The sequence below is a fragment of the Bufo gargarizans genome, chromosome 4 (genome assembly GCF_014858855.1).
Source record: "Bufo gargarizans isolate SCDJY-AF-19 chromosome 4, ASM1485885v1, whole genome shotgun sequence".
NCBI lineage: Eukaryota > Metazoa > Chordata > Amphibia > Anura > Bufonidae > Bufo > Bufo gargarizans.
In genome coordinates this window covers 104496913-104509984 of record NC_058083.1, presented here as the reverse complement: position 1 = coordinate 104509984, position 13072 = coordinate 104496913, and the positions used below count along the sequence as shown (strand labels likewise).

At 46.7% G+C, this 13072-nt stretch overlaps 1 protein-coding gene across 1 annotated transcript; it reads left to right on the top strand.

Annotated features, from left to right (window-relative positions):
• The first annotated feature begins 11495 nt into the window (after window positions 1–11495).
• LOC122935682 (60S ribosomal protein L32) lies at window positions 11496–12012 on the top strand. Its single transcript, XM_044291507.1, has one exon. The coding sequence runs from the start codon at window positions 11561–11563 to the stop codon at window positions 11966–11968; it is 408 nt and encodes a 135-aa protein (XP_044147442.1). The 5' UTR covers window positions 11496–11560; the 3' UTR covers window positions 11969–12012.
• Window positions 12013–13072: the final 1060 nt, after the last annotated feature.

Sequence of the window (13072 nt, the reverse complement as noted above, 5' to 3'; positions counted from 1 at the left end):
CTTCTCTGTGCCGAGCGCTAGCTTCTGACCCATGTGACCTAGGAAATGGAATGTCACGTGATATTGTCAGTTGCAGCAGGTCCCTACCGTTCATGTGATATAACCTTTACCCTGCCTGTAATGCACAACCGCTCCTCACTCTGCTCTGCAGCGGTGTGTGTTGGGGGGGGGGGGGACTGGCCCCTGTGTACAGGTCACTATGAAAAACCATCTGGATCAATCTTGAAGCTACATTATCACCAGGAGATAGTCCCTTACGTAAACATGCTGAAATGAGGAGTTGCAAGAAAGGTGGCTCACTGTTTAAAGGTACTTCCTTTTTGTAGTGCCCTGGAGCAGGGGTACTTTGAAGTCTGGACATTTGTGGAGATATGTCTCTATTTATCTCATGCAAAGTCATCAACTCTTTACATTATTTCACTTTAATCGGTTAACTTGCATTGACTTAAACTGTGTAATACTTTGTAACTGCATTTTATATGCATGTTGTGATATATATCCTGTTCATTTGCATTGTGTTTGCACAGCACTATGGAAAGGGGTGATGAACACTGAGAGACTTTTGACACTTTCTAGTTAATAATGAGACTCTAGTAATTTTCCACTGCTACCATAAGATTTAACCCATTTGCTACATGTACGATGCTGGTGGGGTCTTTAAAAATGGAGCCCAGTCACAGTGCAGTGGGCGCAATAGCCAACAGATCTCTGTTCAAACAGCAGAGGCCCGAGGCAAATGTCCGTGACCGGCAATAATGCAGATCGCGGACATTACAGCCTTTGGATGCCATGTTCAAGTGTGCTCACAGCATCCAAAGTGTGAAAAACATGGCATTTCTGGATTAAGACCGGCAGGCCAACATAGGAGAACAGTAGTCAGAGAATTACTATACTCCTTATGGGAGTATAGTAATGTTCAGTAAAAAACAAAGTAGTGGATATTGTAGCCTCCTAGAGGCACACACACTCCAGAATGGTATCAATAAAAACTACAGATCATCCGACAAAAAATAGCCCCCACACAGCTCAGTAGACTTAACTATAAAAAGGTTATAGGGGTCAGAATATGGTGATGTAAAGACTTTTTTTTCAAAAGTTTTATTGTATTTTAAAACCTATACATATGTGGTATCATTGTAAATGTACTGACCCAGTGAATGAAGGGAACAGGTCAGTTTTGCTGCATAGGAAACACCTTAGGGACAAAACCTTGTAAACCTGTGGAGGAATTGCATTTTCTTTCCAACTCCACCCCATTTGGAATTTTTTCCCCACTTCCAACTACACTGTATGCCATATTAAATAGTGGCCATATTAAATAGTATGCCATATTAAATAGTACACCATGTCCCACAAAAAAACAAGCCCATATATCATATGGATATGTGAATGGAAAAATAAAAAAGTTATGGGTTGAGGAAACCTCTAGTATCCAAAGGGTTAAAGAAGAACATGTTTTGGAGGGGAAAAGCTGAGTTTCTTCACTCCACCCCTCCCACTAGAAAGTTCTAGTTTAGCCACAAACTGTATATAAGGAGAGCAGTCAGAGCTCCTAGTGTTCTGCAGTTAGGGAACAGTGGTTGGAAGAGTAGACTCTGGTAGACTATTGAGTGACCAGAAGAAAACGCTGAGACATAGTTACTCTACTGCAGACCCTGGATCATCAGCCTTGGACCAGCGTACCAGCCTTCTGAGAGAGAGGGACAGCTAGCTCAGACCTTTCCTCAGCATCAAATCCTTCTTCTGTCAGGAGGGAGAATGGAGAACCCAGTCCAATGCCTCGCCTGTATTGTTTTGTGCCTGAATTACCTCCAGTAAAAAAGAACACTGGTTTACTGCAGACCCTCACTCTCTGTACTTATTTCCCATTGGGTTGCACCACAACTTACCATCCCTTCCGGAGAGCAGCAACAAGTGGCTCACGTGCCAATTACCACACAATTTCACAATAAAATCATGCATTGATTGGCTGCCATGATTCGGCCTGTCCTTGCTACATGTGACCGCATGAGAGGGCCAGCAGGGATGAGCTGCCTTTGACCAGAATCATTTCCCTTTTTAGCCACACGGGGTTGACTCCATAAAATTACTTAACCAATCAGAAAGCCGATACAGTATAACCTCATCATAAATAACAAATAGTCTGTTAGTGGGGACCGATTTCTTGTAGGTTTTAAGATTACACTGTTGATGGGAGATTGCCACGGCATGTATTTAAAGGGGTTGTCTCACTCCAGCAAGTGGAATTCATCATGTAGAGAAAGTTAATACAAGGCACTTCCTAATGTATTGTGATTGTCCATATTGCTTCCTTTGCTGGCTTGATTCATTTTTCCATCACATTATACACTGCTTGTTTCCATGGTTACCACCACCCTGCAATTCAGCAGTGGTGGTCGTGCTTGCACTTAAAGTGACACAACCCCTTTAAGGACAGCACAACAAAAAGCCCAAACATCAGCAAAAAGAATAATTATTTTACTGGCCATCCAGTTCATTCACAATTATTCTTAAGGGGTTGTCTTAGCCATAATTACTCATTTTACTATAAAATCTGATATGGTGGACTACTGTATGTATTATTTATTTGTATTAATTGTTATATTCTGTTCATTACTTTTATAACCCCCAGTTGGCTAAGGACACAGTTTGAACTGGATATAAATTGCAGGTGTGGTTTAGTCATACAAATGTTTTTGATTTTTAGTAAAATGCATTTTATTGCCAACTTATAAGATGGATCTGTCACTATTACTGACATATCTGTTTATATGTACTTGTTTCCCCCATAAAATATCAATTCTGGAGCATTTCTTTCCATAACTCTGCATTATACCATTCCGCTACTTTTCCTCCATAATGTTTATGAATAAATTGCAAATTGTGTTACCAGTTGGGAGGGGGGTGTCACTACTAGACAGATTGGACAGACTGTTAGGCCCCATGCACACGGCCGTTGTTCACGGCCGTGTGCGGGCCGTGGAACCGCGGCCTGGATCCCTTCCTGTGAGCTGGAGCGCACGGCGTCACTGGTTGCTATGACGCCGTGCGCCCCCTGCTGCCGGCACAGTACAGTAATACACTGGTATAGATCATACCAGTGTAGTACTGTATTGCGGCGGCAGCAGGGAGCGCACGGCGTCATAGCAACCAGTGACGCCGTGCGCTCCAGCTCACAGGAAGGGATCCAGGCCGCGGTTCCACGGCCCGCACACGGCCGTGAACAACGGCCGTGTGCATGGGGCCTTAGACTGTGCAGAGACACACCCTAAACTGGTATCACTCAAGTATCATTTTAGGCTACTTTCACACTAATATTTTGGCTTTTTGTTTGTGAGAACCGTTCAGGGCTCTCACAAGCGGTCTAAAAACGGACCAATTTTGCCCTAATGCATTCTGAATGGAAAAGGATTCGCTCAGAATGCATCAGTTTGCCTCTGTTCCGTCTCTCCAATTTCGCTTTGGAGGCAGATAACAAAGTGCTGCTTGCAGCGTTTTGATTTCCGTCTGATGAAACTGAGCCAAACGGATCCGCTCTGACACACAATGTAAGTCAATGGGGACGGATCCAGGGCCGGCGCTATAATAATGCAGACCAAGCGGTTGCCTTAGGGCACAGAGACGGGGGAACGGAAAAATGAAACTTCTCCCCTTATGTTGCGAATACTAATGAAGCGCTTCCATTTTGGAAGCGGTTCATTAGTACCGGAGGACTGGGAAGTGATGAAGGATCTGTACTCACCGCTTCCTGGTCCTGCGCTCGGCTGTCTGCTGTACAGGGCTGCGCACTATGTGACCTCACTGTGCGCAGCCTTCATAGCTGACAGCCGAGAACCAGGAAGAAGAGAGAGCGCTGGTGGTGAGGAGCGGCGGTGTCCAGGAGCAGGAGAGGTAAGTTATTTTTTTTACTTTATTTGTGCTGATGGCTGACATGGGGGGGCATGATGGCTGACATGGGGGCATGGTGGCTGCCATGGGGGCATGATGGCTGACATGGGGGCATGATGACTAACATGGGAGAATGATGGCTGACATCTGGGGCTTACGGCTGACATGGGGGCCTGATGGCTGACATGGGGGCCTGATGGCTAACATGGGGGCCTGATGGCTAACATGGGGGGCATGATGGCTGACATTGGGGGCTGATGGCTGACATGGGGGCATGATGGCTGACAAAGGGGGCATGATGGCTGACATGGGGCATGATGGCTGACATGGGGGCATGATGGCAGATATGGGAGAATGATGGCTGACATGGGGGGCTGATGGCTGACATCTGGGGCCTGATGGCTGACATGGGGGCCTGATGGCTGACATGGGGGCATGATGGCTGACATGGGGGGCATGATGGCTGACATGGGGGGCTGATGGCTGACGTGGGGGGCTGATAACTGACATGGGGGGCTGATGGCTGACATGGGGGGCATGATGGCTGACATGGGGGGCATGATGGCTGACATGGGGGGCATGATGGCTGACATGGGGCATGATGGCTGACATGGGGGCATGATGGATGGGGCCATGATGACTGACATGGGAGAATGATGGCTGATATCTGGGGCTTACGGCTGACAGCCGAGAACCAGGAAGAAGAGAGAGCGCTGGTGGTGAGGAGCGGCGGCGTCCAGGAGCAGTAGAGGTAAGTTATTATTTTTTTACTTTATTTGTGCTGATGGCTGACATGGGGGGGGCATGATGGCTGACATGGGGGGCTGATGGCTGACATGGGGGGCATGATGGCTGACATGGGGGCATGATGACTGACATGGGAGAATGATGGCTGACATGGGGGGCATGATGGCTGACATGGGGGGCATGATGGCTGACATGGGGGCATGATGGATGGGGGCATGATGACTGACATAGGAGAATGATGGCTGATATCTGGGGCTTACGGCTGACATGGGGGCCTGATGGCTGACATGGGGGCCTGATATGGCTAACATGGGGGCCTGATGGCTAACATGGTGGGCATGATGGCTGACATTGGGGGCATGATGGCTAACATTGGGGGCTGATGGCTGACATGGGGGCATGATGGCTGACATAAGGGGCATGATGGCTCACATGGTGCATGATGGCTGACATGGGGGCATGATGGCTGACATGGGAGAATGATGGCTGACATCTGGGGCTTACGGCTGACATGGGGTACTTATGGCTGACATGGGGGCCTGATGGCTGACATGGGGGGCATGATGGCTGACATGGGGGGCATGATGGCTGACATGGGGGGCATGATGGCTGACATGGGTGGCATGATGGCTGACATAGGGGGCATGAGGGCTGACATGGGGGGCATGATGCCTGACATGGGGCATGATGGCTGACATGGGGGCATGATGGATGGGAGCTGATGGCTGACATGGGGGGCTGATGGCTGACATGGGGGGCTGATCTGAGGCATTGGGAGTCTGATCTGAGGTCTAATTAACATTGCTGGTCTGATTGCTGGTCTGACCTGAGGTGCAATGGAAAATATTTTATTCTTATTATTCTCCTCTAAATCCTAGGTGTGTCTTATGGGCCGGTGCGTCATAGAGGGTGAAATATATGATCCTCAAACCAGCGATTGTCTGAAGCAGAGAGAAGATACCAGGACCACACAGAGGAGAAGCTAGCTGCTGCAGATGGGACCAGGGCCAGGTGAGCTGCGAGGGAGGGCGCCAAAATGTAGCTTCGCTTGTGTTGGCAAAAATCCTTGCACCGACCCTAGACGGATCCGTTTTATATGACACAATCTGGCACAATAGAAAACTTATCTATCCTCCATTGACTTTCAATGGTGTTCAAGACGGATCCGTCTTGGCTATGTTAAAGATAATGCAACCGGATCCGTTCTGAACGGATGCAGACGTTTGTATTATCTGAACGGATCCGCACCAAAACGCGAGTGTGAAAGTAGCCTTAGTCACAAAGGTCTTGGAGGAATAACAGAGAAATAGCACAACACAGATTTTTAAGAAAAGATGCTCCACATTTGATATTTTATGGGTAAGCATTTGTGTTCAGGTCATTATAGACACAATGATGCTGATCGTGAGTTCTTTTTATTACTTTGTTAATATCGTAAAGCATTTTAAGGGGAAAATATGCTTTTGTTATTTGTTAATATTGTTAAACATATTCCTTTTTATTTTAGTCTTACTTGGAGACTTGAGCCTCTATAAGTTCTTGAATGTTCAACGTCATATCATAGTGTATTATCTGTGTCAGCCTGAGGGATCATTTACATGACCATATGTATTTTGCAAAAAATATAGATGACGTCCATGTGACATCCGTGTTGCATCCGTTTGATATTTTTTTTTGCGGATCCATTGTAACAATGCCTATCCTTGTCCACAAAACAGACAAGAATAGGACATGTTCTATTTATTTTTTGTGGGGATCCCAAGGTGACAGAGAGAGTTTGTGTATCCACTTGGTTCCAGTGGTCGCTTTTTCAGGCTTTATATGGACAAGTAGTGCACTGGACCTCTGTGGACTTCTGCCAGTGTTGTACTGTCACTGTCAGCGCTGATCCTTAACCCCTTCCCGACTGCAATCCGTTTATATACGCGCTATTTGCACATGCCCTGTGCAGCTAGCACGTCTATAAACGTCAAGCCAGCTCTTTAATCCAAGCTCTGCAAAACGCTTGGATTAAAGCTTCTGCCCCTGCACTGCTGCTGTCACGGACAGCATACAGTGCAGTAATGCCGGCAAGGGACCAATCAGAGTGGTCCCTTGCCGACAATCGATCTAATTGGTTAGTCTGTGCAGACTAACCAATTGGATCGCGGCAGTGGAAAAATGCCTGTTCCAGGCTCTGATCTGCGCTCTGCAGATCAGAGCCTGAAATCAGGTAGTGTCCTCGTGCCTACCTATCTGTGCGCCTCCTGTCCCCGTCTGCCACTGATGCAGTTCCCCCTGCCACCATCCATATTCATGCAGCCTGCCCCTGATGCGGTCCGCTCCCTCCCCGCCCCATACATTCATTCTGCCCCCATTTGCTCCTGCCCCTCAATTCTGGCCATACCTTCCCCCTCCCCCTTTTCAGCGCTGCCCCCTGGGTGCATCAGGGTGGCTTTAAATGGGACATGGCATCCACATAAAACCAGTCCAGCAAGATCTGCCTTCCAAAAACCATACGGCGCTCCTTTCCTTCTGCGCCCTGCCGTGTGCCCTTACATCAGTTTACGACCACATGCGGGGTGTTTCTGTAAACCGTGGAAACAGGGTAATAAACATTGAGTTTTGTTTGGCTGTTAACCCTCAATGTGTTAAAGAAAATTTTTTAATAAAATGGAAAATCTGCCAAAAAAGTGAAATTTAGAAATTTCATCTCCATTTTCCTTTAATTCTTGTGGAACACCTAAAGGGTTAACAAAGTTTGTAAAATCAGTTTTGAGTAACTTGAGGGGTGTAGTTTCTACAATAGGGTCATTTATTGGGGGGTTTCCACAACGTAAGCCCCACAAAGTGACTTTAGACCTGAACTGGTCCTTAAAAAGTGGGTTTTGGAAATTTTCTTAAAAATTGTAAAAATTGCTTCTAAACTTCTAAGCCTTCTAACGTCCTAAAAAAATAAAATGAAATTTCCAAAATGATGCCAACATAAAGTATACATATGGGGAATGTTAAGTAATAAATATTTTATTAGGTATGACTTTCGGTTTTAGAAGCAGAAAAATTGAAATTTTGAAAATTTTGAATTTTTCACATTTTTTGGTAAATTTGGGATTATTTCATAAATAAAGGTGAAATATATTGACTCAAATGTATGACTATCATGAAGTACACAAGAAAACAATCTCAGAATGGCTTGGATAAATAAAAGTGTTCCAAAGCTTACGTTATCCTTATATCGGTCAAAATCCTGAATATCGGCCGATAATATCGGTAAAATCGATAATCGGTCGATCCCTACTTCTTGCTATAAAAAAAACAATGGCCTATCCTTTATTGCTCTCCAGAGAATCTGGCCAAGGCTCACAGAGGATCCTCCAAAAGAGGCTGATCCAGCAATTAATAGTTCTGCCACAGCCAAGTTCACCAGGAGATCGCAGATGAAGTTTCTGCCAGAGTTACAGCTGCAGAGAGCACCACAGCTAGCAGTAACAGTAATGAGGATGTCACCAAGCTTAACAAAGGAATTTTGCCCACTCAAGTATGGGACCCAGGAGGAAGACTTCCAGCCCCTGCCAGAGGAGACCTCGTGCTGTGAGGAAAACTACCCATGTGGATTACAAATAACTTTATTACCTCATTTGGATTACAATAATTTATTTCCCTTGGATTACAAAATACTTTTATTGCACTTAAAGTGACAGTTCCATGCACTTTACCTTTTAGATATAGACTCTAAAATTACTCTTTTTCCCTAATTGCGTTATTTTATTGCATTATTAAAAATGTGCCTTTTCTATTTGCACTAATGTTTTACATTTTCAGCAACGTTCAAGTACTGTGCCCTTTGTGTATTTCTCTTGCAGGTACAATGTGATATTTTATATGCACTATTGCAGGAGTGGCCAAGCCGCGGCTCCTTGCATCTTTATATGCGTCTCGCAGGGTAGCGGTTCGGCCAGCTCTTACTCTCCTCTGTCTACATATGTGGCTCGCAGGGGAGCGGGCCAGCTATTCCTCTACTTCGCGCCCTTGGTGCCGCTCTCAGGAGGTACCCAAACACAGAAGCAATGAGCGCTTCTATCAATACAGATGGAAGTGCTCATTGCTGGAGCGCCCGCCTTCAGTCCGGTGGCGCTGTGAATGGTGGAGCAGAAAGACTTCTCCCTGCTCCAGGGGCATCCCTAGGTTAAAACATTCGGGGCCTGGGCCCCAGATGTTTTGTCCCATGCCCCGAATGTCCTGCCTGCCTGCTAGATGCAACTGTATTGTCGTACACAGAACGGCAAATACAATTGAATCTTACACTGGGAAGAGGCGAAGGACCTTTGGTGACATCACAGGTCATGTGATCGGCAAAACAGGCTGTGATAGGATGACCTGGATGATGTCACCATCCAGTTCATCCTATCACAGCCTGTTTTGCTGATCACATGACCTGTGATGTCACCAAAGGTCCTTCGCCTCTTCCCAGTGCAGGATTGGACCGGAGTCAAGAGGAGAAGGAGCCTAATGGTGATGTCTGTACAGGAGAGGTAAGTGAAGGGAGAGGCAGAAAAATGCTGGGAGTTGTAGTTATTTAACTGGGATGTATTTTAGGGCTGAAGGGAGGGATGTTATTGACATGGAACTGTGTGCTTGAGGTGGCTGGGGGAGGGAGGGATGTTATTTACATGGGACTGTATGTTGAAAGTGGATGGTGGGGGGGAATGATGTTTATGTACATGGGACTTAATGTTTAGGGTGAAGGCTACGTTCACACTTGCGTTTGGTGATCCGCTTGTGAGATCCGTTTCAGGTCTCTCACAAGCAGCCCCAAATGCATCAGTTTAACCCCAATGCATTCTGAATGGATGCGGATCCATTCAGAATGCATTCGTTCGGCTCCGTGCGGTCCCCCGTTCCATTTTGGAGGCGGACCCCAAAATGCTGCAAGCAGCGTTTTTTGTGTCCGCATGGCCTTGCGGAGCCAAACGCATCCATCCTGACAATGTAAGTCAATAGGTTCGGATCCCTTTGCATTGACACAAAATGGTGCAATTGTAAACGGATCCGTGCCCCATTGAATTTTAATGTACGTCAGGACGGATCCGTATTGGGACTTAGAAATTAAAATCTAATACAAACGAATTGGTCCTGAACGGATGCATTTGTTTGTATTATATCGGTGCGGATCCGTCCTGTACAAGTACATGACAGATCCGCACGAACGCAAGTGTGAAAGTAGCCTTAGGGGGTGATGTTTACATGGGATTGTGCGTTGGAGGCGGCTGGGGAAGAGGTGATGTTATTTACATGGGACTGTATGATGGAGGGAGGATTATAACTACAGGGGGCACTGCAAATCCAGGGGACATTATAGGCGTTCTTATTACTACTGGGGGCTCTATAGGAGGGTCTTGTAGATCTGCCTTATTTCTACTAAGCGCACTATGGGGGCCTTATTACTACTGTGGGGTCTGTAGGGAGCTTTATTACCACTGGGGGAACAATAGGGGGCCTTATTTCTACTAGGGACTCTGTGAGGGTATTATTAATATGGGAGGGCATTGTTCAGGAGCATTATCACGGTTGGGGCAGTGTTACTAATAAGGGCATTCTAGAAGGGAATTACTATTGGTGGGACTATGAGGAGCACTATTACTATGGGGGGCAGTAATGTTTCTTTAGGATAGTATTTGGGGGTATGAGGGGGTGGGGGTTGAGGTTTTGGCATAGCAAGCAGCAGGACAACACTGTGGGGACTCCAGTTGGGGGATAATGATAGAAAGTTAGGAAGCTAAGATGTGTCTGTGTGTCACACTCTGCAGAGACGAGGCGGCTGAGAGAAGTTGTCCAGACCGAATGGAGAAGATGATGACAGAGAGGAGACGTCACCTGGAGGCCCTGGATGTGACAGGTAAGTGCCGCTGTATAGCAAGTACAGCATAGTGCGGGGGGGGGGCATATTTATTGGGGCTTGTGCCCCGGATCTTTTGAGACCCTAGCAACGCCCCTGCCCCGCTCCACCATTCAGCCTGCAGACACGAATCACACTGCCGACATGTTTGGGCGGAGCCTGTAGCCTGGTAATCTGCATAAGCTCTACACAGTGCTGCAGAGCGATCTGTGGCTGCAGGGGAGAGAGGACTGTGAGCTTCAGGAGCGGGACAAGGTGAGTAGGTACTGTGTTTTTTTCTGTTTTTAACACAGAGGGGGCACAGAGGACTTACTATGGAGGGGGCACAGAGGATTTTATTACTATGGAGGGGACACAGAGGGCTTTATTACTATGGAGGGGGCACAGAGGGCTTTATTACTATGGAGGGGGCACAGAGGGCTTTATTACTATGGATGGGGCACAGAGGGCTTTATTACTATGGAGGGGGCACAGAGGGCTTTATTACTATGGAGGGGACACAGAGGGCTTTATTACTATGGAGGGGGCACAGAGGGCTTTATTACTATGGAGGGGGCACAGAGGGCTTTATTACTATGGAGGGGGCACAGAGGGCTTTATTACTATGGAGGGGACACAGAGGGCTTTATTACTATGGAGGGGGCACAGAGGGCTTTATTACTATGGAGGGGACACAAAGGGCTTTATTACTACGGAGGGGCACAGAGGTCTTTATTAATACTATGGAGGGGGCACAGAGGGCATTACTAATGTGAAGGGGGCACAATTGGCATTTCTACTATGGAGGGGGCACAGAGGATTTTATTACTATGGAGGGGACACAGAGGGCTTTATTACTATGGAGGGGGCACAGAGGGCTTTATTACTATGGAGGGGGCACAGAGGGCTTTATTACTATGGAGGGGGCACAGAGGGCTTTATTACTATGGAGGGGCACAGAGGGCTTTATTAATATGGAGGGGTCACGTCTTCTTTACCTCGCCCAGCGCCTCTTGCTCTCTCTCTTCCTCGGGCTGTCTGCAGAGAAGGCGGACGCTCCCAACCGATATCATGGTGGCTCTCCGGCCCCTCAAAAAGCCCAAGATCGTCAAGAAGCGGACAAAGAAGTTCATCCGCCACCAGTCAGACCGTTATGTAAAGATTAAGCGTAACTGGCGTAAACCCAGAGGTATTGACAACAGAGCCCGCAGGAAATTCAAGGGGCAGATCCTGATGCCCAACATTGGTTATGGTAGCAACAAGAAGACCAAACACATGCTGCCCACCGGGTTCCGCAAATTCCTGGTCCACAATGTCAAGGAGCTAGAGGTTCTGATGATGAGCAACAAGTCCTTCTGTGCAGAAATCGCCCACAATGTCTCCTCAAAGAACCGAAAGACCATTGTGGAGAGAGCGGCACAGCTCGCCATCAAGGTCACAAACCCCAACGCCAGACTGCGCAGCGAAGAGAATGAATAATTATCTCTGTGGTTATTTGTGCTAAATAAACGTGAAAAAGAAAATAAATAAATAAATAAAATAAAATATGGAGGGGTCACAAAGAGTTTTATTACTACGGAGTGGCACAGAGGTCTTTATTAATACTATGGAGGGGGCACAGAGGGCATTACTAATGTGAAGGGGGCACAATTGGCATTTCTACTATGGAGGGGGCACAGAGCCAGAGGGCATTATTACTGTGAAGAGGCACAGAGGGAATTATTACTGTTAAGGGGCACCGTGGGCATTATTACTGTGAAGGGGGCACAAAGAGGATTTCTACTATGGAGGGGGCACAGAGGGTATTACTAGCACAGTGGGCATTACAACTATTAAGGGGGCACAATGGCCATTATTACTGTGAAGGGGGCACAATGGGGATTATTACTGTGAAGGGGGCACAAAGAGGGCATTACAACTGTGAAAGGGGCACAGAGGGCATAACTACTATGAGAGGGCACAATGTGGGAATAATTACTGTGAGGGGGCACACATCTGTACAAAACTTCTGTGAAGGTTGTACAATAAGGGCAATACTACTGTGAGGGGGGACAATTTTTTTTGCAAGTATTGGGTGGGGTGCCAGCTCAGATAAAACCCCTAAATCCTCATCAGACCCACAAAATAAGCTCACCAGTGCCCACATAAGACACCTAAACTCATACACCCCATGCTCACATCTCGGCTATATCAAATCACCTCCACACACATGATCTCAGAATGGGGGTAAGAGGGTAATTTGAGCATGGGGCGGTCATCTGAGCATGAGGCGGACTGAATACAAGCCAGATTTGAAACACATTGTGAAAAACAAAGATTTCCAGAAGTCTCAATAAAGCTGTCTACATTACAGGTAGGATTAGGAAAGGTGGTTTTAAATGTTTGAAAACTCAATTGCAGTAATACTGTCGTGTGCACGCATATTTGTGTAAATGTATAGCTTCTGGCAGTCATAAGTTTGTTTTTTTTCTGGCTCTTTGTATCTGTAAGTTTGGCCACCCCTGCACTATTGTATGGATCATATTTGCACTTTTCAGATCAACAGATAGCAAGCACTTTATTGGTTAGCCTTATGTACTGCCT

Coding starts and splice junctions, on each gene's coding strand:
- LOC122935682 (XM_044291507.1), top strand. CDS start 11,561: ATGGTGGCTCTCCGGCCCCTCAAAAAGCCCAAGATCGTCAAGAAGCGG.